At 41.0% G+C, this 25,759-nt stretch overlaps 1 protein-coding gene across 1 annotated transcript in view; it reads left to right on the top strand.

Moving 5' to 3' along the window:
- The window catches only part of bin3 (bridging integrator 3), a 33,737-nt gene that overhangs the window by 6,298 nt on the left and 1,680 nt on the right, over positions 1-25,759 (top strand). The window contains exons 2-8 of the mRNA XM_044368623.1: positions 660-708; positions 1,724-1,764; positions 11,253-11,314; positions 12,943-13,079; positions 17,512-17,552; positions 22,147-22,288; positions 23,367-23,501. Coding sequence (XP_044224558.1) covers positions 660-708; positions 1,724-1,764; positions 11,253-11,314; positions 12,943-13,079; positions 17,512-17,552; positions 22,147-22,288; positions 23,367-23,501 — 607 coding nt within the window. The remainder of the gene's footprint in view (positions 1-659; positions 709-1,723; positions 1,765-11,252; positions 11,315-12,942; positions 13,080-17,511; positions 17,553-22,146; positions 22,289-23,366; positions 23,502-25,759) is intronic.

Below are 25,759 nucleotides of genomic sequence, written 5' to 3'. Positions count from 1 at the left end.
AAGGCAGTGTTTTCTGTCTTATGGATTCCCAAAGCACTCTGATGCTCGGCAGCCAACTTATTAAGGCACAAGCAAGGTTTTGAAAAAGGGGATAAAAGATTGTGTTTTAACTAAGAAGGAAATATGTTCTTTTTCTTCTACCAAAACTATAGTGGGGATCTCGGTGTGTTTTTCTTTCAAGAGTGTAGAAAAGTTTGTATTTCATTCTAAAACATATGTACAACTACTGCAGTTGTTGAGTCCCATCATATTAACGTGTTTTTGAATATAAAAGGTGAAATAGGCTCGCCATTTTTCTGATGGTACAGTATAACTTGTGCATCTGTGTTTGATTGCCAGATGGGGTCATGCCATAAAGCCACACAGAGAAGAGGGGACAACCGCTTCTGTTTAGTGATCTGCCTGCAATGGGAGCCAGATGTGTTTAGTTTTGACATGAAGTTAATGTACATGGCTTTGAGTGCACACTTGAGAGCAGCAGGGATTAACAGCTTCAGATTGTCCATGTCAGGGATCTGAAAGAGGAGCATGTTCACCTTTTAGACTTGAACCAACCTCTAGTTACCCATCATACAACTGATGACTCAGTAATTCCGCCTTCTAGGTATGCAGTTGCTTATATCTGTCAACTTTGTTTTTTTGTGTGTGTGTCATTTCAGGATTCCCTTCAAGATTGGGCAGCCAAAGAAGCAGATTGTTTCTAAAACTGTAAGTCACTAGAACAAAGGTTCACTCAATTCAGTCGTCACTCGGCTTAGTGCAGAAAATGTAATCAAGGTACATGTAAAAATAAAACTTGCTTTAAAGTAGTGTTATAAATGTTTAGCTCTAGTGGTAGAGCTTCTCAAACGGTATATAAAATATAAATATGTCTAAATAATGTCCTCAATGTGCCACAGTGGAAAGACTTTATGGATGCCAATTTGTCTGAGCCATGCAAGGGGGCAGAGGTGGTTACCTTGAAGTGACAGTGAGTGGGTGTTCTCCTTACCGTTGAAAACCACTTCCACTGTAATGGGTCTGTGGCCCAGTAGTCACTGTCAGACTGGCTTTCCAGCTTCCTGTACCATCCTAGGCAAAAACCAGGGAGTGGGTTAAAGGCAGCCCAGTTAGATGATCCACTAGTGACAAAGTGTCAACTGCCTCCCTCGTTGTTTTGGCCACTGTGTTTATGTCCAGGGGCCCACAGGACCACAAGACAGGAACCCATGCTGCCTCTGTAAACTGCTTGGCATGTTTTAGAGACATGGTTGGACAAGCTGTATTATCCCTTTTCAACCTTGGAAACTTGATGTACTGAAGTATTTTACCATAATTTGAACTGCAGAATCCAAGGTCCTGTTAATGTAGTAATAATAATAATAGAAACATTTTAATGTAATGAAGATTTACAAGCTCCAGGAACTGTTCAGACCACAAACAAGCACCAGTTGTTGCAAGTATGTATTAAGTCTCAAACCACTGGTCACTTTTCAATTTACCAAACGTCATCATTCTTCAGATTATGTAGAAATGTAATTAGGAGTTTAGCCCCCAAATGCGTTCCTGACTTAGTTGCTGGGACTTGTATATTCTCGGACTGTGTGGTCGAATAGGGCTAAGTAATTTTGTGTTCATACCTTGTGATTAACAGTTTGCTTTGATTAAAGAACAGAAAGAAATGAACACACATGTTAAATAATGAAATACCTGAATTTTACATGAAATGTGTTCTTTTTTTTAGGTTGAAAGAGACTTCGAGCGAGAATATGACAAGCTCCAAAAGTAAGTTTGCATTTTGAACCAGGGTCTATATTAAGGTAGGCAATTATTGAGGTTCCTGTATGTGGTATTCATATGTCTTTGGATAGTTTTTGATTCTAAGAGTTCAAATGGATTAAAAACCTACCCTAACCCTGGTGCCTTATGTTTGTTGAAAGGTCATTTCTCCCACTCTATATCTGTGCCCACATAATACATTTTCTTTTTCAGGAAGTACTGTTTAAAATCTTAAACCCAGTCACCCGTCAGAGGTTCCCTTGTGTTGAAATGAAAACATTATAGTTCAAATATCTTGGTCAAAACGATGTCAGTAAAATAGGATCTCAAACATTATTAAAACAAACTGTAGTAGCAGAAAATTGCTCTGAACTCACTTCTCATGTATAAATACTTTTTAACAGCTGTTAAGTAAACTTTTCCCCGAACAATATACAGTATAATGGGGAGTTATGTTGGATATTTTCCCCTCCCTCTCAAAGAGGTAAGTCTATGCACCACCCACATGGTAATATAAATGATGTAGATCTGAAAACATTGGAAGATATCTTATGTATGAATATCCAAATTTAGATAGTTATGCATTTTTTAATTAATGTACATTTTGAATTAACATGTAGGTATTTTGGCTTCACGTGTTTACAAAGCACTTTGAGAAACTCACACTTTCCTCAGTATACAGTCATACAGTTTCTTTGTCCCACACAGTTTGCCAACCCCTGCCATGTTTGGTCACTTTTTTTTTCAACTTTGAATTGTGAAAGGATCCACGTTTGAGTTATTGAGTTATTGTCTGAAATTAGACATTGGGAGAGACAGTTTACTTTCCATTAGAAATACAGTGTATTACCCTCAACCTCTGAATTTAGGTTCAAGACAAAATTTATAATCTTATGAAATTTCTTGTAAACACATCATTAGTGTTCATAAATTCAGAAAAGCTCAAATGTTGAAGCATTTCGTTGATTTTTGGTTGTAAACACTGATGGCATTTCTATAAGTAACCCTGATGAATTTAGAAACTGTTAACAGCTATTGTTTAATCAACCTATTTTGAATTGAGTAACATACAGTCAGTGTTTCTTTGAAACAAAGCAGAAAGGGGTTTCAGACCACATAAGCACCCAAGACCTGAAAGCTCATTGCATCTGGGCTTTCTCTTGCTGTGAGGCTAAGGTTAAAGAAACTCCCCGAGGGCTATGCAGAATGAGTGGGAGCTCAATTTTACTCTCAGGTTTTGTTGAGTAGGAGGGCCCTTTATCAGAAAGGTGTGGTGCTATTAGACCTTATAGATGAGTCAGAGCAGTAGGCATGTACAGACATTTAGAGTCTCCACCCAAGAGATCCATATCGGCGCATCATGGTGGATCTGCAGCCTAAATATACTTCGTAGGACTTCACTATGATTCCTGTTTCTGCATTCTCGTCTGGCCAATGTGTTGTGTAATTTGTCTTGCAATTTTTTGTGGTGTTATTTATATTAAAATTTGAAACAAATATAACTGCTATGCACACAGCAGCATGTTTCTCAGAGCTAAACTTGAGCCCGACCAATACTGGATTTTTGAGGTCGATACTTGGGGGCAAACTATGTAACAGCGACACTGTTTTAAAATGATCTCAAACGTATCGTCAGTATTCCTTAACTGCAATCTCTTGTTATTTATTGGCCGACATATGTGCCGATAGTGATAGGATAGCTAATGTCAGTCGATATATGTCAACCAACTTTTCAAGATCAATATGTTTTAGCAAGGGTGTGAGAAAATTACATGGTATTTGGCATGAATAATTCTGTTTGATGCACGCATGCCAAGTTGAATTTCTAGAGTAAATATTGTAATAAATAAATTTAATGTATTGAAATTCATGTACACAAGGTCTGATAGGATTCTTTTGGCTTTTAGCGGTGATGTCTACTGAACTACAGTTGCTGACCTGGTTTTTGTGTGAGTGGCAATGACCACTGACCTTTGGGTTACCTCCCCAAAAAGAAAAGTCTGGTGTGACTAGTCAAACGTAAATAATGGCCATAAATATTTTAATCTTCTAAGCAGTTGAATAATTAATTGTGAAATTTCATCACCCCTGAAATTTTAATGCTGAAATTTAAATACCACTGAAAGATTTAGTTTACGGACATGGCCAAAAATATTGGTACCCTTCCATCTTGTTACAAAGAACTCAATTTCTCTGTATTAAGTTGAAACTGTCAAGTATATGGTATCCATCATTCTTTATCTCACATTGAATATAACTGAAACTTTGCTTTTGATTTGCAACTTAACATATTATTTAAAATAAAACAAATGAAAAATGAACATACCCTTAATATTTTGTAGCAAAGCCTTTAGAGGCAATGACTGCAATCAAGCACTTTCTGTAACTCTGAATGAGGTTTCTACACTTTTCCACTGGTAGTTTGGCCCACCCTTCTTGAGCAAACTGCTCTGTTCTCTCAGGTTTGATGGGTGTTGTCTCCCAACTGCTAGTTTCAGCATTTTCCACAGATGTTCAATGGGATTCAGATCAGGACTCATAGCAGTTTTTTCTTCTCATTCACTCTTGGGTGTTTTTTGATTTATGTTTGGGGTCATTATCCTGCTGGAAGACCCGTGACCTGCAACTAAGACACAGCTTTCTGACACTGGGCTGTATGTTTCGCTCCAAAATGCCTTGATAGTCCTCTGATTTCATTGTGCCTTGCACAGATTCAAGGCACACACTGCCTGAGGCAGCAAAGCAACCCCAAAACATCACTGAGCCTCCTCCATGTTTCATGGTAGGCATGGTGTTCTTTTCTTTGAAGACTTCATTTTTTTTCTTCTGTAAACATAGGGTTGGTGTGATTTACCAAAAATTTTGTTTCATCTGTCCAAAGCACATTCTCCCAGAAGGACTGTGGCTTGTAAACATACATTTTGGCAAAGTCCAGTCTGGCTTTTTTGTGTCTCCCTCTTAGAAGTTGGGTCTTCCTGGGTTTTCTACCATGGAGCCCATTTTCATTCAGACAGCGATGGATGGTGCGACTTTAAACTATTGTACCTTGAGCTTGAAGATCAGCTTGGATCTGTATTGAAGTTTTCCTTGGTTCTTTCTCGACCATTCGAGCAATCCTTCTGTTCAATCTCAGGCAATGAGTTCTTGCGACTGCATACAGAGATGTTGGCTACAGTTCCATGGGCCTTAAACTTCTTAATAATATTGGCAACAGTGGTCACAGGAGCATCAAGCTCTTTGGAGATGGTCTCGTAACCTTTATGTTGACCATGCTTGGCTATTACCTTTTTTCTGATCTCTCCAGACCACTCTCTAGTATTCCTTCTGTTTTCCATGTTCATTGTGATGCACACAGTGGCACAAAACAGCAGAGTGAGTAATTTTCTCCTTTTAAACTGGCTGCATGAGTGATTATAAGATCGAAAACACCTGTGATACTAATTAAAGCACAATAATCTGCTTAAAGTATCAGTACAAATCAATTATTTCTTATAACTTCTAAAGGGTGCCAATAATTTTGTCCAGGCTATTTTAGAATGTCTTGCATGAATTCATTTATTTTCACAACTTTTTTGTTTTGTTATACTGCAAACTAAACATTAACATGCATTGATAATAAAAGATATTTTAATTGAACACTGTTCAGGGCGAATAGTGCATTACTTTAATAAAATGCAAGGGTACCAATTATTTTGGCCATGTCTGTTTGTGGTCTGGATGCCCCTCTTTAAAAATTTCAAACGTATTTTCCAGTGTATATATTTTTTAGGTTTTACAAATTCAGATGGAAAATCCAACTACTCAGTATTCACAATCTATATTCAAATTGCTCTAATTTAATGAGATTAATATAGATAAAATAAATAAACTAAAAAATATAGTAAGGTCAAACAATCTCATTGTTCAAATTCACACTAAAATTCAAGATGAAAGATTTAAATCTGAACATCTAATATACCAAGGACAAGCAATAGAGTCAGGATGGAATTTAAAACTATTTAAAACTAAAAAGAGTCTTAAATACGCAGTTGATGGCTGCATACATGATATGTTAAAAGACTGACTAAAACTAAAAAAAGGTCAATGTGCTCAGCAGTTGATATTTGAAGAAGATATAGAAATAAAGGAGCAGCATTCTTCTTGTATTGAAGGATAGCTACATAGCTTTAGTAATATAGCAAAGTATGATAAGGAAAATGATAAATGTTATTTCAGTCTATCATAGCCATGTTTGGATGTTTACTATAGAAAAAATATACTTGGCAAGCAAAACTGAGGTTATATATATGCTTTAATGTGTATTTGCATGCAGTATTTATGTCACTTTAACAAGAGAAAATACTATGAAGATGAGGACTGACCCTTGAGTTTGACTAATGTAACGCCATATTGGATAATGTTTGCTGGGCTTGCTGTAGTGTAAACTTCCCCACATCCAATACGGACCAGGGCAGATCCGCTAATATCCACCTTAACTCTGCTATAGTATCCAGGATATGATGTCTTCCCATACAGTGGGGGAATATTACATAGTGGATGGTCCAGTCCCAAACGTGGCTTTTTGTAACGTAATCTGTAAATTTACAAATAAAGGTATTTATAGATAGGAAAAAGGGGAGGTTTAGGACACATAAATTCAGATTCATGGATTCCTTTTCAACAGGGCAAGACAACACATCAGATACATAATATGGCAGTGTAAGAGCTAAGAGACATGACACATAGAAAAGAAACAAGATCACACAATTGTATGGCTGAGCAGAAGACACCACTGAGACTGAGACTGAGAAAAAGAAAATTCAACTTAATAGAAAATAAATAACTTAGTAAACACAGCACATAGACAAAATACTTCACTGGCAGATGGAGTAGGTTATTGAGTGCCACAGGTCTATATGACTCTTAGGGATTTGAGCTGATGTTTTATCATATATGCAGAGGTCTCGGGGTCCTTTAATGAAGGAGATGTAATTTGCCTACTAAGTATAATATTTCTCCACCTGGTTGATCAGTCTAAAAGAGAAACAATCATGGGCTGCCACAATACCCATCTGAGAGAACTGCACCCTGGTTGGTGGTAGGTTGGTCGCCTTCCATTCTGTGAACTTTCTCCCCAGCATAAGGGAAGTCTGGACCCAGTCCGCCTGCCTTGCAAAGACGGCTTTTAGGGGGAGAGGATCACCCAGAACAAACAGTCTTGGGCAGAATGTGATGTCTAATTTAAGGATCAGTTTGATTTTCTCATGATCTGACCAGAAGGATCTGCTCTGACCACAATATTTGTACAAACAGGCAGGACCACAACATATGGAGGAGTGTACCAATACTCCCCCACACCTCCAGCAATTCAGACTGTCCCTTAATTTCCCCCTGTGTAACCTTGAGGGGGACTAGTATACCCTGCTCATTATTTTAAACTGTACTAATATTCAGGTACATGGGTTTAAAAATAAAATGCTTCACTGCTATAAATTCTGAGGTATTTACATTTCAACTTAAAGTATTCAGTCTTCATAAAGTTTCACAATTAGGTATTCAGTTGCTCATAAGACACTAACCTTTATGGCCATTATTTGCTTCCATAGATACTTGTTCATTATCTGGTGTCATACACAGTGTTTGTGTGTGGTAGTCATATAAAATACAGTAAGGTCTTTCTACATTTCAATAGGCGATGTGACTTGATGGTTATGGCTGCACAGGCCCAACATTGGGGCACTGGAGCAAGGAGCAGCAGCTGTTCCACAAGGCCACTCTATTAGCACCTTTTGGAAAGAGACTCCAGGGCTCACCTGGCACTCATCCAGAATGACTCTGTCACTGTCAGTGCTGACAGAGTAGTGAAGATGCAGCGGCATTGTGCAACACATTCTAAAGTACTGGAACCAGAGTTTCACATGCACAAACAAGCATTGCATGAACACATCTTGAGCATACAAGCTTTGGTCTCGGAGCATGTTAGTTTGTTTACATAGTGAGAGTATCTCACCCACTGTCATGCAACCCAATCTCCATGATGGGTAGGATGTTGCTATTATACTGTTATTTTCCCTTTCTTTTCTCTATACTGTAATAATGTTTTACATTATGCCCTCCATTGAATCCACTGACATCAGAATCACATTCAAAGCAAAGTCTACTTATGAAGTTGCTCAACTGTGTCTTCTTGCTGCCATCACAAAGAAAGATGATAGTCTGACCATATATCAGTATTTCCAGATGTTTTTAAAAATGTCAGACACAATTTTAAGTTTGCAGGTATGACTGAAAACATGATTGTTACATGATGGCTGCATGGAATACATTGTCTGAAATAGACTTGTTATATGTTCTCAACAAAACAGGATAATTGTGTTTTTGTGTCTGATGTGACAGTAGACTGAACTCTTATGTTTGTGTGGCAAATCTCACAGTACATTAATTATCTCTGGTCTTCATGTACCCTAAAATGTATTTACTTAGGCAGTCTATATTACAGAAACAAGATGAAGCTCTTGAATTAATAGATACCTAATCCTGCCTGAAGTATTGCAAATAATATTGACTATAATGTGAGTAGCATTTGCTGCAGCTAGGAAAGGCCATTTCTAAATATCTGAAATGTAGATTTTGATTACTTAAGAGGAAGGTTGACATAGCTTATGAGACCCAGTTATATATAATTGGTGAGAGGGACAGAAGAAGTTACTGTGGAGATTGTTCTGACAGAATGTTTCTTCCTGTGGTGTGAACAATAAAGGATGGAGTTACATCATTTACTCTAAATGGCATTTTTGGAACAACCTCCATCTGGTCTGTGGCGATTCTGTGTAAAATCCTAAAATATGTCAAGACAAACAAAAGCATGTAGAAGACAAGTTATGATTGGAAATAATTAATAATTTTTGACTACCCTCAAACCCTGCATCCTTAAAGTTAAATCACACATCCTTTCTAATCAAGTGCAATCTGACTGGGGCTAACAAGTTCTTGTGCTGTTTGACACCATATGCTGTTTCAATATAAGTGCACATTTGTAACCAAATGTATGAAATGGCTGGATTGTATTGTATGGGTTTCAGAAATTTGAAAATTAAACGATTAGTTGATTTAATCGATTAGTTGATTGTCAGAAAATTAATCACCAACTATTTTAATTATCGATTAATTGTTTTGAGTAATTTTTTTCCAGATTCCAGCTTCTCAAACAAAATTATTTTCTGGTTTATTTAGCCTCTATGATAGTAATCTAAATATCTAAAACTGTAATTAACATTGTTCACAATTTTTGGACATTTATAGACCAAACAACTAATCAGTTAATTGAGAAAATAATTGACATATCTATCAATAATGAAGTGTTAACAAACAGTGTTGGGGGAAAAAGAAAACCAGGCACATTCTTGTTTGGTTCATACATCTGTGTGTATTCTACAAAAGCCTATACAATTCTTGTTTCCTGACTGCTGAACAATTAAAAAAATACTGTCAAAACCCGGTATTTTGTATTTGGAGGCATCTGAATTCCATTTTTGGTTTGCAGTTTGCATTGGCTCAAACAGCCATATTTGTGTTACTCATGTATTTACGTCTTGTGTCCAGTATCCATTGTGCCCCCACAGAAGTCCTATCTTTGTAGATAGTATAGGCTCTCAAAGCAAAGATGGAAATGAAACCCCACCATGTTCTCTTTTTCATCAAACCAGGAGAAGTGATATGACAGTGGTCTCAGGGGAGATTCTAAACCCCTCATTTTCCTTAATTGATATAATGAATGGCATGTGTTTTCAGCCTCCATAGTCTGGTAATTGCCATTTTTAACACCCATCAATGGAGTATGTGCAGTGGAATGATTGAAGACATTAATGCTTTTGAGCGCAAATGTAGTTGACAGTAACAAGAAGGATTCCCTGTATTGTTAATTAGCTAACGGATGTTATAATAACATTTTATGTGGAATCAATGAAATGTGTAATTCCTTCTTGAACCATGTTTTCTTATATACTAATTTCCTTTTCTGGGTTTTTCTTTGGGCGTTTTCTTTGTCCATGTCAGCCCCTCTTGAGTGAATGGAATATATTATGAATTATATATAGATTATTATTATACTCACCAGCTACTTTATTAGGTACACCTGTTCAACTGCTTTTTAACGCAAATATCTAATCAGCCAATCTTGTAGCAGCAACTCAATGCATTTAGGCATGCAGACATGGTCAAGACAATCTTCTGAAGTTCAAACCAAGTATCAGAAAAGGGAAGAAAGGCGATTTAAGTGACTTTGAATGTGGCATGGTTGTTGGTGCCAGACGGGCAGGTTTGAGTATTTCAGAAACTGCTGATCTAATTGGATTTTCACGCACAACCATCTCTGGGGTTTACAAAGAATGATCTGAAAAAGGGGAAATATCAAGTGAGCGGCAGTTCTCTGGACGGAAATGCCTTGTTGACGGCAGAGGTCAGAGGAGAATGGCCAGACTGCTTCGAGCTGATAGAAAGGCAACAGTAACTCAAATGACCACTCGTTACAACCAAGGTGTGCAGAATGAGCATCTCTGAACACACAACTAGTTGAACCTTGAAGTAGATGGGCTACAGCAGCAGAAGACCACACCGGGCGCCACTTTTTTCAGCTAAGAACAAGAGACTGAGGCTACATTTCGCATTGGGCTCACCAAAATTGAACAATAGAAGATAGGGAAAAACATTGCCTGGTCTGATGAGTCTCAATTTCTGCATGGCATGGCTCCATCCTGCCTTGTATCAATGGTTCAGGCTGGTGGTGGTTGTGTAATGGTGTGGGGATATTTTCTTGGCACACTTTGGGCCCCCTAGTACCAACTGAGCATTGTTTAAACACTACAGCCTACCTGAGTATTGTTGCTGACCATGTCCATCCCTCACATCACAAACTTGCTTAGGAAAGTGACAAGGAGGGAGTCCATGCAAGTGTATACTTAAAACAAATATAATATTAAAACTAAATCTAACAAAACAAGGTGTTTTGTTAGATTTAGGAGAACCATATTACACTTGCGACCCTCCACTGTCAGCCAATGTCCAGAAGGCAGGGTCCAAAACAGTGGGAGGGGCGTCACAATCCCTTATGACCATAGTGTACTCATCTTCTAATGGCTACTTCTAGCAGGATAAGGCGCCATGTCACAAAGCTCAAATAACCTCAAACTGGTTTCTTAAACATGACAATGAGTTCACTGTACTCAAATGGCCTCGCCAGTTACCAGATACCTCAATCTGTGCCACAAAGAATTAAGGCAGTTCTGAAGGCAAAAGGGGGTCCAACCTGATACTAGCAAGATGTACCTAATAAAGTGGCCGATGAGTGTAGTTATGATATGGGTGTGGATGGCATTTTTTCACCATATTCCCATTCCTTTTCATTATTTGTTATACATGTTCATCCCCTATTTTCCATTGTTGTCAGAGTTACTGATGCCTTACTGTATTACTGGACGAGAAGGTGGCTGATAATCATTCTTCTTCTTGTCTTGCAGGCTGGAGGATCAGACGAAAAAGCTTCACAAGGACATGAAGAAAAGCACTGAGGCTGATTTAGGTGTGTTCTGACACCAACATGTGTGTTACCGCCTGGGGTGCTATTGATCTCCACTTGTTCACCAACATACTTGATGTTGCTCGGCAGGTTTTTCGGGGCTAGAAAGACGTTTGGTTGTCTTGGTTTGTTTGGTGGTGCGTCAGCTCTCTGAACGACTCAACAAATGAGACGAGAGAGTGCGGGCCTCCGCCTTAATCTTTTATAGGTTTTTCCAGGCTATCATAGTGTGTGTGTTTTGGATTTATGAGTGTATTGTTTTGCGCAGTGTTCACTTATGGCTCAATTTGTCTACCCTCACTGATTCCATTTATTCACATGTTTGTCAGCCACAAAAAAGCATGTTTACTTTTCACTTGCTTATTTGTTGATTTTGGAGTTATGTATTTGGGAAGTAGCAGCAGACATGGCCTGTGGTAAGTAGTCAGTTGTGGGGGTGGAGGAGTTGGGATGGATGGAGGAGTGAGAGGCTTCTTCATTTCCTCTCCTTTGTGCTCTGGAATATGGATGTCTGCATCATCAAAGTGTCATAGCCGTCAGGCCCTCATTATCGTTAATGGATTCCATCTGTTGCACAGGTCCCGTCTCCACCAAGTGCTACCAAACAAAGAACTGGACCTACTCCGCATGTCAGCACTGTATTATATATACTGCTTTCTATATCGACCATCATTTATCAAGTCAAGGGTGGTGATATGCAGAGCTCTACTTGAACTCACTGACAATTAGCTGGTGAGGGACGATAATATCTTTTAAGGGCTTCTCCAGTTCACAGTTTCAATTAGGCTAAGTAACAGGAGGCGAAGAAAGTGGCAGGGATAAATGTGCTATCATACTGAGGAATTGTTCATGCTGTTTCAGCTCCAGGTGATTACAAGGGACATGAGCATCAGTGAGTAGACTAATAAATCACTACCCTCGGATCACCTTTTGATTTCCATGACCCCTATAATCAACTTTTTTCTCTCAGTCAAGGTCAAATCAAGCAATTTGTTACTTGTCAAATGGAGAGAAATGCAGAAATGCTACACCTAGGTAATTGATTGGTCTAGAGAAAATCCCAAGGGAGTGTGAAAAGAGACCAGTGAGTGTTCCAGATCCCGACGAAGCCCATTTTCACCACAGCCTCTCCTGTCAGCTTGTGTCTCCTCAGCGCAGCTCATTTATTTTGACAGTGAAGCCATAATCTGATGTGTGCTCTGTGTCTAAATAAAATGGCATGAGTGCAGATTAACAGTAATTTGTGCTGTCAGTGTAGAAACATTGCAAAGATTCTTGGTGCTCTGGTGAATATTCAACACGGCAGCCAGCCCGACCACCCCCTCAGATTTTTACAATGGGGGTAGCACTGTGCCATTCGACTTTTACTCTTCAGTTCTTTCCCAAAAGCTCACTTTTGGAGACCCTACCAAACACACAAACACAGAGATTAAATGCTGAGAACTTTAGTATAATCCTGTTCCCATGTTTCAAGAAAAATGAAATAAATCTGGCGTTGAATTGCATTAGAATGTGTTCATCTAGAAGTGTAGATGGGGACATCCAATTTTGTGGGCCGTAATACACATGATTGTTGTTTTACATAGTTTAACAATGTTTCAACAATATTCTCTACTTCTTGTGTGTCACAGCAATGTCCAAAGCAGCGGTGAAGATCTCTGCAGACCTGCTGAGCAACCCACTGTGTGAGCAGGACCAGGCATTCCTGGAGTCCATGACTGCTTTAGATACGGCCATGAGAAGGATGGACTCCTTCAACCAGGAGAAGGTCAGACTTAATCCTGCAGATTGATCACACTTTCAATTTTTAGTCTCACTCTTCTTCTGTTTTGTCTGCTTTGCATTCTTGGCTCTTGCCATTGGTATTAGATTGGTATCTGGGGAAATGTCTTTCTTCAGACATACAAATTAGGAAACAAGATGAGTTTTTGTTGGATGCATGTTTTCATATTTGTCAATATTGTGCAGCCTGTAGACTAAAATCTATCCGTATGTCTTTCCCTCTGCTGTTTTTGAAAAGCATCTGTGGCATCATCCTCTATAAGCTCAAGCTACTGGTTATCAGCTGTGAAAATTGATGCATTTGTGACTCACTGGTGTCTAAAATAACTCATACAATGGAAAGGCCTTTTCTCAACAGGAAAATATGCCCTGCCACAAAATTCATAGAAGTTACTCTGTTCACAGCCTGAGTAGTGAACAAGTCTGTTGTATTGCTTGTATACTACGCATTTTGCTATACAATTTTTTCATCAACCGTTCACTCCATACAGTGAAAGGCTGTTTTTTACTTCATGAATAAGAGCAACTGTGATCAGCTGGAATTTATAACACAAAACATATATAAACCTCTTAAATCCTTCCTGCTACATTTTTATTTGTAGCACTAAATAAAAGATCATCCAGGGAATCACCGAAGTTTCAGACTGTACTAACAGCAGTGACATTGCCATCCATAGAGCCACACCACTAGTGTGGCCAAATCACAGCTTTCTCCTGTGTTTTCTCTCTTGCACATTTTGTTGTTTGTGTTTTAATATTTAGAGTATTTGTTGATTTGAACCGTATTTCTCGTCATGTTTGTGCTCTTGCTGCTGTATGTGTTTTGTCCAAAGGGGAAACAGTAGTTATGCAGACATTTCTTGTCAGAACTGTAAGCAATACAGCGTAATCTTGCCTGCTCTTCCACAGCTGTACTTTGTGAAGATCTCTTCTTTGGCTGTCAGGCCTCTTCAGATTATTTGCCGGGGTGCACTTCAGCTTTTGATTAGAATCATCGCCACAGGTAGCTATAATGTGAATCATAGTGGCACCGCATGTGTGCATGCTCAAGGCACTACACTGTGAAGGACTTTTAAAGAGTAAAAAATACAGGAGAACACAGGAGATCACACTAAGGCATATACCGATTGACTTTTTTCCATCTGTGTTTTCTTGACTCATTGCCATGCTGTTATGTGTTCTGGGCTGTTCACATTTGTTGCCTTAAAATATTCCCCTTTCTTTTCACATTTTATTGTGAACCAGAATGATTTCATAACCTTTTCCATAACAACGATCCAACAAGGTGGAGAAATGAATATCTCTCTAAAAAGTGGATGATTTGTTTTCATGGTAAAATTGTAATGTAGCGTGTTACACATCATCTGGATTTATCAATTTGGGGTTGAGAGGACATGATATCTATTTTCTGTGAAACGTCAGGATCATTACTCAACCGCCATCAAACCCTGTTCCCCTAGATAAGTGAGTGCTCTGAAGCGGCAGTGTCTGCTACAACCAAAACTCCTAGTGAAAGGTTAAGTCCTCTGTCATTAAACCTAATTTTAAAATAAAGATATTGTCAATCTAGTAGTATTAGTTGGTGAGCAAATTCCACCAAAGTGAATTAAATACTAGATTTGTATTTCAGGCGTGATGTCATGTTGAGGATTTTCTTTCAACTTTGATACAAGAGCTACTTAAATGTCACATAGATAAATAACATTATTCCATTTAATATAAGTATGCTAAATATCTAGAGTGAAGTTTAAACTATATAACTATACTATACTGTAACTATAGCAGTCACTTTTGTTTATTCGCTTTCTTTTTCAGCTTTAACATACCAGTCTTTCAGACTGGCTTTGCGCACAGCTCATCAAATTTTACAGGAGCCGTTTTGAGTGACTAGACAAAGTAGAATGTGGGTTGGATTGAGCGTGTGGGTTTGTGACCCGGGATGCGTATGTTCCAGGACTTGGCTTGGTCGAGTGCCCAGGAGCGCACTCCTGCCAGTTTGACTGTTTTCAGGGGTAGAGTAACTTTTACATTCTTCAGATTTCATAGAATATCTTTTTTTTCACTGTATTTCATATTTGGAACTGAAGGAATTTTTTTAACCGTCACTGCCACGGACACTTGACTGTCACCGGATAACAGATGGTGTAATGGGTCCATTCAACCCACCTCTTTTCTACGGCATTTGAAGACCATAGTTTGAAGGTAGACTTCTTCAGTATCAAGGTTTATCTGCTCACCTCCATCCCCTTTTTCCTGGTAGCTCTTTCACTGGATCCTGCTTGACCTTTCACTGCACTACACAGTACCCTCATCATCTCAGTCATCTCTCATTTGAATGCAATTTTCTATTTTCACATGTCTTGTCTTCATAGTGAAAAATAGTGGACTCATTTCCTGGCTCTAAAGAGTGCAGCTTTCCTGTTCAGCACTGACTGGGATGTGTTTGACAGTGATTCAGCCAGGCACTTTGATCCCAGTACAGTTTCTCACTTGTGGAGGACAACAGTCGCCAACTGTATTGACGTGGTTGTACTTTTTTAACACACTTTCATCCGGAGTGGATTTTGACAGCTAGGTCACACCTGATATTCTCTGCACTTCTTTCAGTCTTACTAAATAAAAATCCTAACACTGTTCAGTTCCAGGTTTGGGCTGGGCAGTGTGTTTCCTTTTGTAAAGTGGCTAAAAGTGAGCTAAAGGCAAAATAGTGATTGTGAGCACTTTTTGGTCAGTCTGCTATATGGAATATCACCTCAGGTTTGCTAGGTGTTTTAAAATCCAGCACAGCTCACTGCAATGCTGCTCCAGCTTCTCCCTTCAAGCTGACTGTTGATTCTGACGGCACCAACAGCAAACCCTATCGCTCCAGCAAAACAGACACAAAAGCATCCACCCTTTGCTCTTCTCCGTGTTGAGACGAGATGTTCCGCCGCAGGGCCCGCAAGTGAGAGAGCCAGCAGATAAAACGTGCAGCGATAATGAAGGCAGCAGTGGCCCAGGTCTGTGTGTTTATTTCTGGGGCTGAGGAGGGCGCACAGCCCCGCCGGCACACTGCTGCCGAAGCTGAGCCCCAGTGTAGATGGCGGCAGCGCAGTAGAGGATGCTCCGTTTGGAGGGATATTGATTTCCTCTGCGATCTGTGTGTATTTTTGGGAGGCCTGTGTGCCGGGATGGCCTCTGCCCCGTGACTCACTGATGGAGACTGCTGCTTGAGCGTCGGCCTCAGGCTCTGCTGGGCCTCCAAGGAATAGCTCTGCCCCCCCCCCCTCTCTGTGGGAAGGGGCAGAGGGTAGAGGGCACCAGCATGCTTAAGCAAATCTGCCGCTGTTGTTCTCCTTCCTCGCTGCATGCTCTCACCTTAGAAGCAGCGGCGCAGCTCAAGTCGGGGAGGGGGGGATGGTGTGAATATGTAAAACAAAGAAAATGTGAATTCCCATGTACTTATTTGTTATTGGTTCTCTGTTTTCCCTCAAACCACAATCAACATTTTGTACTTGGAAATCTGCCTGTGTGAAGCAGTGAGTGTTGCTGTATGTTGTCATAGATGGTCAGGGCATCTTTACAAAGCACAGCTGCGATCTCGCTTCCTTGTTGTTAGATTGTGTGATTGACTGTCCTTCCAATAGCGAGTGAACATATGATTAGTGGAGTTGCTAACTGTGCTCATGCAGCTGTCACTTCACATCTCGCTGCTTTAAATTCTCTTTCACCGTTCTTAGCGTTTTGCTCTTCACTTGACTTGTTCGCTGGGTTAACTTAGCACGCTGTCATGCTTGGAGATCTAGTAGTACCAGTCATTTTAAATCTGCAATGTAAATGACACTGGAAACTTTATTTATTGTTTGCCAACTTCTGTCGATGAGACTTGGTGCCGGGGCTGGAGGCCTCGAGATGAGATGTTCGTTTACTTCCATTTAACACCCCCCTTCCCCTCCTTCCCTCCCCTGTCGGTTCTGGCAACCAGAAGGAGAATGCAGGAAAATATAAACTGTTATTGTTAAAATGTTTGTTTGCAAAGAACTTTCATCTTGTAAGGCAGCCCACCCTCCACAGGATTTGAAATCAGTTGGGCTTTGCTTTCATGTCCGTCCCCTGACAGTTCCATCCTTTTGTATCACAAGCTCAATGAATATTCAGGGGTTTCTCCTCAGGGCTTGTGTACAATAAAAGAGTCAACGTCACGAAAGTTTCTTTGCAAGCCCCCCCTCTCCCCTCCCCTCCCCTTTTTTTTCTGGAGTGCTCTGTTTGAAATATACACAATTGTTGATGTTTGTGCAGCGACATTACTTTGCTACTAATGAGGGAGAGATGTAGAAGCTGTTTAGTCTTGATGTAACTCAATTTGACAATGAATAACAATTTGTAATGCCACTTCCCTTGATATAGACATGTTTTTTTAACAGTTCATTTTATTACAGGTCAACCAGATCCAGAAGACCGTTATCGACCCTCTGAAAAAGTAAGTGCCCATCTTGAGATTTTTTTTTTTTTGATATGCTATATTGTAAGAGTTGGCTTTGTATTTCCTTCTATGCCAGACCGGGGTCAAATAGTCGTGCCAATAAGTTTCACATTTGTGTGGATTAGCAGAGAGTGAGAGTTTGATTTTAGATGCGTTACAAAATTACAGTAAAGGCCATTTAGTTCAGTCTTTGTGGCTTAATTTTCCCAATGTGATAAATCCATATGACACTCCGGGCAGATTAAGTTCAGCGCCCCATAACATTTTTATTATTTGACCTAGCTCTGCTCTTCACACTGGTAGGGTGGAAAGTACAGCTGCAGCGCAGGACCACAGGAAGGCCTGCAGTGTAGTAATGCAGATTGTAAAAATGAACGAGGGAGTGAGCAGTGCTGCTGTGGTGGAAGTGTGTCTGGAAGAAAGTTTATTTGCCTCTCATTCCTAATACTCGCCCCCATTTGAGCAGGCAGTGAGTGCTATTCCATTCCTTCAGCCTCATTTTTTCAAACACACACACACAGCACACACGCACATGCAAAGCAGAGGTACTAAAGGGAGTGGTTGGACTATCCCACCCGTCTTCCGGAGCGCTTGTTAAGGCTTTGCTTCCTGCTCCTGGCTCCTCCCAGGAGATTAAACATATGCTGTGTAAGAGAGCGTGTGCATATGTTTCTATTGCAAGTTTGTATTGAACTTTCTCCCGCATAAGCCTGTAAGTTCATTTTTTAAAATAACCAATGTGAAGAGATTCCTCCGTGAGACATGAATAGGTTGGGTCAGTGTGTGTGTGTGTGTGTGTGTGTGTTAAGCCCTTTCTTTCTCATGTGCTCTGGTGGCAGAGCAATGACAGGATGGAATGGTTCTAATTTCCTCTTCCTGGTGGGCGGCAGGCGGACGTGTGGGCAGGCTCAGAATATGGCAAAGGGCCCAGCTTCCTGGGCCCAGAGCCGTGGATTGGTTGAGGAGGAGAACTGTCTCAGGACAGTGCACACTCTCACACAAACATACCATAAAGACCATAAAGTTAGGCATTTACATGATGTTCTTAAATGACTTTTGAAGCCACACTAAACCGACCTCTTCATTAACTTTTTTCTTCCATAAAAACACAGCACTATTAGTTATTAGTTTATCAAAGTGTCTTCTATAGAAAAGTGAGACACAAGCCACGATACTTTAAAGCTTCCATTAAGATTCCATTAGTCCATCACTAATGAATATTTTTCATTGTTTACTCGGTCTCTAAATACTCTATTGGTGATCTTGTGACACCTTGAAGAGAATTAGAGAAGAGTTGAAAAGGAGAACGTTAATGTTAATGGAAGCTTGAATGGGTTGTGAGTGTATGTTCAAGTATGTATGTGTGTTCAGTACACGTTTGTGTCCATGTGTGATTGCCATTTAAATTTTTGGCATCCGGCCTTAATACTTAGTGTGGTAAAATGTAGAGTCGACAAATGAAAAAGAGGCTGCACTCCCCTCCGCTCCCCCTGTCACTGTCTTTTCTCTCTCATGCTCAGACGTGAATTTCATCCACTCAGCAGGGTCACTGAATGACATCACAGTGTTTATGTGAAGGGGGAGGGGGGGGGGGGTGCGTGGGCATTGAGGCATTTGTGTTATCTAGGCTTCCAAACCTAGCCCTTTCTGCTCCGTTGCTCTTTTGGGTGAGACAGAAGTCAAGCCTGTTTTGAGACCTCTGCCCCGGGTTGAGCTATGACTGGACAAGCCACCTCCACCACTCTCAATTAGAGGAAGACTCCACTCCTGGAGCAGGCTGTGAGGCCTAGAGGCAATGGGACTATTTGGCCTTAGCTGTGGGGCTAATGCAGTTTTTCAGGGGGTGCAGTGATTTGAATTGGATCTCGTGTTGTTTTTGGACTTTGGTAATCCAAGTTCAGTCTTTTGTACCCAGGATGCTCACAATGAAGTCATCCAGCGTTTTTCCTTCATACTTGGTGTATCATGTATCCACACTGTGTGAGTTCTGTGAGTGTTGTCTGAGTTTTGATCAACAAGGCAAGTTGCAGCAGATCAAAATCCCTATGCTGAGACAAAGGGGTTCTCACTGCATGTACGTCACACACGCATACGCAAGTTCCCATGGTCTACTGCTCTTAAACCATTTATACAACAGGTGGTAGTTATTTCGCATTTAACAAATTCTGCCACGTGATATAACCTAGTCTGACACTCTAAAGTCTTCATCTGAGAATGTGACGCATTGGAGGTGGTAATTTGCACACAAACAATTCCCTTTCCCATATTTTTTGTGGTTCGCTGTGTCTTTTTTGCAGTTGTGAGTTATGTGATGGTGATAGTCAAGAGGGACAGCCAACCTCCTAGACTGAGGGTGTCTAGACCAGACTTGGGCTTGGCTGACGGGTCAGACTGGCCTGTCTGTGGATTGGCAGCTGCTCATAAACACACTCTCTGGGCCAGATGCTATTTCCATCCAGTCTGTTCACCACACCCTGACCTGTCACATGGACAGTGGTGTGCCCTTGGCCCCCATGCAGCCCTCAGCCAGCGAAAGGCCTCATCCAGACAGGACTGACCACAAATCCAGACCTAGCCGACTGACCGGTAGTTGTCCAGCCAAGGCCCGGACATCGAGGGAAATGTCCAGCTCTTGGACAGTGGCTGAGCAAACTATCATTACAAAGAATCTATAATCACCTTCAACCAGTGCTACTGATTCACGTTGTCATGTGGGAGCCTTTGACACAGCTGAGTCACTATAACTTCTGGACATAGAGAGCCCTGATTAAAACAATGAGACATCAGCATCCAGCGTGGAAAGGACAGGAATGGGTTAACAAGCAATTGGCTTTCTGTTTAGCTCTTCCTCTTCCCTCAGTGCCAGGAGAGCAGTGGCCCTTAAGTCTCTGTGTGCTTAAGCATAGTAGTTGCTGGCGGTGCTGTCCCACTTAAGAGCGCAAACAGCAGGCCGTCACAGTGTGTCATAAGGAAATTACGCCGCGCTGTCAGGTGATGGGCACCCACAAGAATGTGATCAGCCTTTGTGTCGTTTGAAAGCTGGTTTGCTGCTGCGTTGTCATCAGCCAGTAGGATCGTTCTGGAGAGCAGTCATGCCTAGAGGGCAGTTACATAATCACTTGGCGCTTCAAGTATGTGTACACTGGAGCAGATAGTAGACTTGAGGATCGGCATCCACCCCTGCCATAAACTGGGCCAAAGTGGTATTTTATAAATAGCGGTAGAGCGTGGGCCGTGGGGCTGGGCTGAGCTGAGCTGAGCTCCGTGATGTCACTCAAACACTACAAGACCACTCCTTGCTTCCTGTCGGAAACAATCCCTGCTTGTCTGAGTCTGAGTCTCAGTTCATGTCACTTTCTACTCCCCCCTCCTGCCCTCTTGTAAGGTGCACAAGCAGAAACGTTGATAATCTAGGATTTCACAATGAATGTACAGGTTCTTGGTGGTTCTTGGTGGTTCCCATAAAGAGGAACGTAAATCATGAAGCCCACACATTCTGTGGCTAATAACACTATGGGCAGAGGCACACACAATAAACTATTGTAGTAGTGTGCCTACACAGTTGATGAAATGCTTTAAATGAGTCATTCAAAAAAGCTGTATCTCACTTGTCATTATGATTGTTTTTATTACTGACTCACTTGTAGCAGACACCTGTGTGAATAATTTTGTGGCCTGTTTTGATATTAGAAAGACAGAAATGCTGTTTTCTTAATGGCCTTCTGGCTTAGTTTGCGTTGCTATGAATTTGTTGATGACTGCTGGGATTTTAATAACTCATACTGATGCTGCCCTCTTTCTTTCCCTTCATACTCACACATATTATTAGTTTTACATACTTTTCCTTTCAAAGTAAATGAAAATTGAGCACAACTACATCAATTCAAAGAAATAATGTTCAGCCTTTACAGCATACTGTGTATTAAATACATTAGAAGTTTAATCAGGTAGTTTAGATGTTATGTATCATCCATGTATGTTAAATTATATTTTATAATTCATTAAATCTTCTCATGAGGTTGAATATTTACTGTATACAGTATTCCTGCCTCCCATTAAAAGCAGTCACAAAACCAGTGCAACAAGTCCCAGGATGAAGCTCAGACTCCTGTTGCTAAGTTACAGATGAGTGTTTTCCTATTTTTAGTGCAGAAGACTAGGATTCTCATTGCAAGAATATATTTTCATTTGGAATATGATAATTGTCACAAAATGAATTGTTTCATGCCATTTTGAACTATAGTAATTAGATAATAGATTAGAGGAAGCTTAATGCAGAGCTGTCCTCTGGGGTTTGAGAGTACCTCTACAATAAGATGTTGAGAAGAGGGGTTTTATTCATTCATAATGACTTTTATTAAGATGGGATGCAATACTGAATGCTTGCCTGCATATTTTAAAGAGCTAGGAGAGCTGCTTAATAATTTCAGTAACTTTAGTTTTTTGTTTTTATGTTGTTTTTTTTTCATTTGAATACTGTGGTGTGAATGTATGAGAATTTGTGCATGCATGCTTTTGTGTGTTACGTTTAGTGCTCTTTTTATTGTGTCAGAGGTGTCATAAAGGCTGTCTGTGTGCTGGTTTTTTTTAGGTACAGCGGCGTCTTCCCCAGCCTCAACATGGCAGTGAAACGTCGGGAACAGGCGCTGCAGGACTACAAACGTTTGCAATCCAAAGTGGAGAAGTACGAAGAGAAAGAAAAAACCGGGCCCGTTATGGTCAAACTACATCAGGTACTGCGAGTTTGAAGCTTGCATCGGTGCACGTGTCGGTCCACTCAAATGGCCCCCCCTATCTGCAGAGGTGCAGAGTTCACTTGCTCTTACATGGTGCACGTATTGTGAATAGAGCGCAATAAGTAGAAAAAGACACAAATGCTGACTGGATATGAACAAAAATAGTTGAGCACATGCATACTGTACATGTGCGCTCCTTCACCCACGCAAGCTACCAGGCTCTCAAGTAGTGCCTTTTCAAAAAGGCACTGCTGCACATCTACAGGCACGTAATTGAGAATTGTAGACACACACACATACACACACACACACACAAACACACCACGAGGCCACTACAGAAGCGCACACATTCACAGATAGCGCTGCAGTGTTGCCTATGCTATTGCCTCTAACACATCCTCACATGGCGAACCACCCACACACATTGAGAAAAGCACTGTCAGGGGAACAAAGCCTTGAAGAGGCCCCTACATCCCTGCCCTTTGAATCCCTCTGCACTTAAAGGAATGATCCTGACAAAACACTAGTGTGCCATTTCAACCGGCATGCGTAAAGAAAACTGAGGTGACGAGAGCTTTCCATAATGCAGCAGATAAACAATATGTTGTAATTTCAATGTAGCAACTCCCCCCTTCCCCTTAATAAAAATTCTCACCCTCTCACACATATTCATTGTGCATTCCATAACTCCATGCCTACAGTAGACTACCCACTAATACATTCACACACAGATCAGTGGTGCTGGAGTCCACTCACAGCCAAGTCTGCCCACATTACCCACTCCTCCTCACTGCGGTCGTGATTACAGCCTTTTTTTTGCACTGCTTCTCCGTGGGAATTAGGCAAATATCTTTCTGACCAAATAAGAAAAAGGACACTAATGATGGCTGAAATTCTTAAAACTAAATTGTTTCTCTGTTTTTCTCCTTTCTCCAACACCTTTTATCGATGTTTATAGAGGAATTAGAAAATGAACTGAGGATAGTGAAATGAGGGGATGTCATGTTAAGTTAGAGCTGATAGTGAACGCTAGTGACCTGTTCTTTTGTCTTCTCTCTCTTCTCCACACCCCCAGGCCAGAGAGGAGCTCAGGCCGGTCAGGGAGGACTTTGAGGCCAAGAACAAGCAGCTGCTGGACGAGATGCCCAAGTTCTACCACAGCCGCATCGACTACTTCCAGCCCAGCTTTGAGGCTCTCATTCGGGCGCAGGTCAGTGATTCCCCCTAGAGATGCACGCACAATGAGGCGCTCACGCATGCATGCACAGCACACACCCACCCCACAGTGTGCTGTTACGCCCTCTGAGTGTGAGTTAAACAGTGGATAAAGTGTCTGATGGAAGGGAGTGTATAATCCTGGCAGTCTGTCTCCCTCCACGCAGTCCTAATGTGATTAACCCCCAGTGACGGCCCACACTACTGTGTTTAGCCTAGGAAGGCCTCATCTGTCTGGCTCCACTGCAGCCATGCATGTTGTCCTCTAACCTGAAGCTTCTCTTAAAGCAGCTGGGCGTCTTGAGTTAGCGCCGCCATGTCCCCCTCCCCCACTCCAGACCTGCCTGGCCATGTCATTTCCTCTTTGGGACAGTCCCTGGCACACTCCTAATAAGTAAATGAGATTATCCTAGATCTAATGACAATTACAGTTCTATGATGTACTTTGAACTTGTAGTAAAATTAGTAAACAGTAGAAACTGAGTCATTAAATATAGCCAACATTAATTGTGAGTCCCCAAATGAAAGATCAGGTTTTTAAAATTAAAAGTTAAATCACTTTTTTTTTTTTACCTTTTACCTGGCTTTGTGTGGTCTAAGAGCTCTTATTAGCCACATTTTGGCTATTTTTTTCAGTGTATGTTACCTTTATTCATGTAGCTCACGCACATGAATGAGCTTGTACACGTTTACACACAAACACAGCCACACGTGGGTGGTCAGTGGACCAGTGGACCTCATCCCCAGCCTCGCTGCATGTGCTGGGTTTCATCCTCCACTCCCTTCTCTCCCAGCCGCTGTTGCTGCTCAGCTCCCAGCGGCAGCAGGAGAGGCACAAAGGCTGCCTTTGTTGCGAGCATTCATCTTCACTACCACAAGTCCCGTCCAGCGAGTGTCAGTGGGACACTCAGCCTGACCTGTCCACCTGTACAGATGTTGATGAATTGAGACATTGTGTTGGTTTTTTTTTCTCAGTTTTGCATTCTCTGCTGTGTGTGTTCATTCTAAAAAAAAAACACTTAAAAGATTACTTTCTTTTTCCTTTTTTTTCTGTTGATTCAGGCAGTATTTAAGGACTTACTGGGTGAAATGCAACTGAAATTATTCATTATTTTGGGGTCAAATAAGTCATAGTGTAACATCTCTATATAAATATTAAGCGGCTGGGACTGTGGTGTGTCAAACTGCCCAGACAGAGGTCATGTAAAGTAAAGCTCTGGTTTACCCAGTGGCTCCTTTTTGTGTAGTAGGTGGTCACAGTTGTGTTGTGGCTGCGTTTATTCCTCGTGGTGACTCGACTAATTGTAATAGTAGAGTGTCTTTTCTAGAGAGGGCACCCAGACACTGATCTGGTGTACATTATCATCACTGGTCATATGGACATTTCCGATGGCCCTTTCAACAAGCCACTTTTGGGAAGAAAAAAAAATATCCGCTTTACCCCCACAAACAGCAGTAACCCAATACTTATGGCCCACTCATGTGGTTTAGGTGGCAGATATTGGTATAAACATACAAATGTCTTTCAGACTGAGCACTTTAAAAAGTTTGTTGTTTAGGTGGTTTAGAAACTTGACTTCTTTTTTTCTTTTTGGCCGACAATGACATTTAGATAAAGGTTATTTCTATATAAAACGCACAGTTCTCTATTTGCAAATTGACCTAGCAGGTGTTGTTGTGACCTTTAGTCAATCAGTGAGTATTTCTTCCTCTGGTATCTTAGTTGATTCCGCTGTTTCGGCCTACAACAGGACACGTGCAATCGTAGATAAGTCAGCGATGCCCCCTTAAGAGTATGGTATCGTATGCATGGCTGCATGAATAAATATTGAGAATGTGTGTGTGTGGGTTTCAAGGGGTTGTATTTCCCAGTACTTTCTTTCTCTGCCTACTCTTCTGGAGTCTTGTAATGTGATTAAAGTCTATTAATCATCAAAGCAACTCTCTGGGGAGCCTGACTCATGAACTAAGGGGAAGAAGCAGGGGTGGGAAGTGTCAAGAAAGCTTTCAGTGAACACTCTCTATCTCTTGTTCAGATTGGGAGAGAAAAGCAGGGTCACTACCCACTGAAGTGATGGGTTTTGGGGCTTTGTCGGAGTTGTTTGATATCTGTGGGCTCCCTCTTCCCCTCTCGAATCACTTCTCATTAGCGGGGTTGAAGAGGTATGAAACCAGCAGCTTCAGACTTGTGTAAGTAAAAGCTAGGTTAGATTGTTCGAGGGGAAGAGTTTGGATGTAATTTTCCTGAGAGGC

Source organism: Thunnus albacares, chromosome 2, assembly GCF_914725855.1.
Source record: "Thunnus albacares chromosome 2, fThuAlb1.1, whole genome shotgun sequence".
NCBI lineage: Eukaryota > Metazoa > Chordata > Actinopteri > Scombriformes > Scombridae > Thunnus > Thunnus albacares.
Note: the sequence above shows the minus strand (reverse complement) of the source record. Positions and strands in the feature narration are given on the sequence as shown.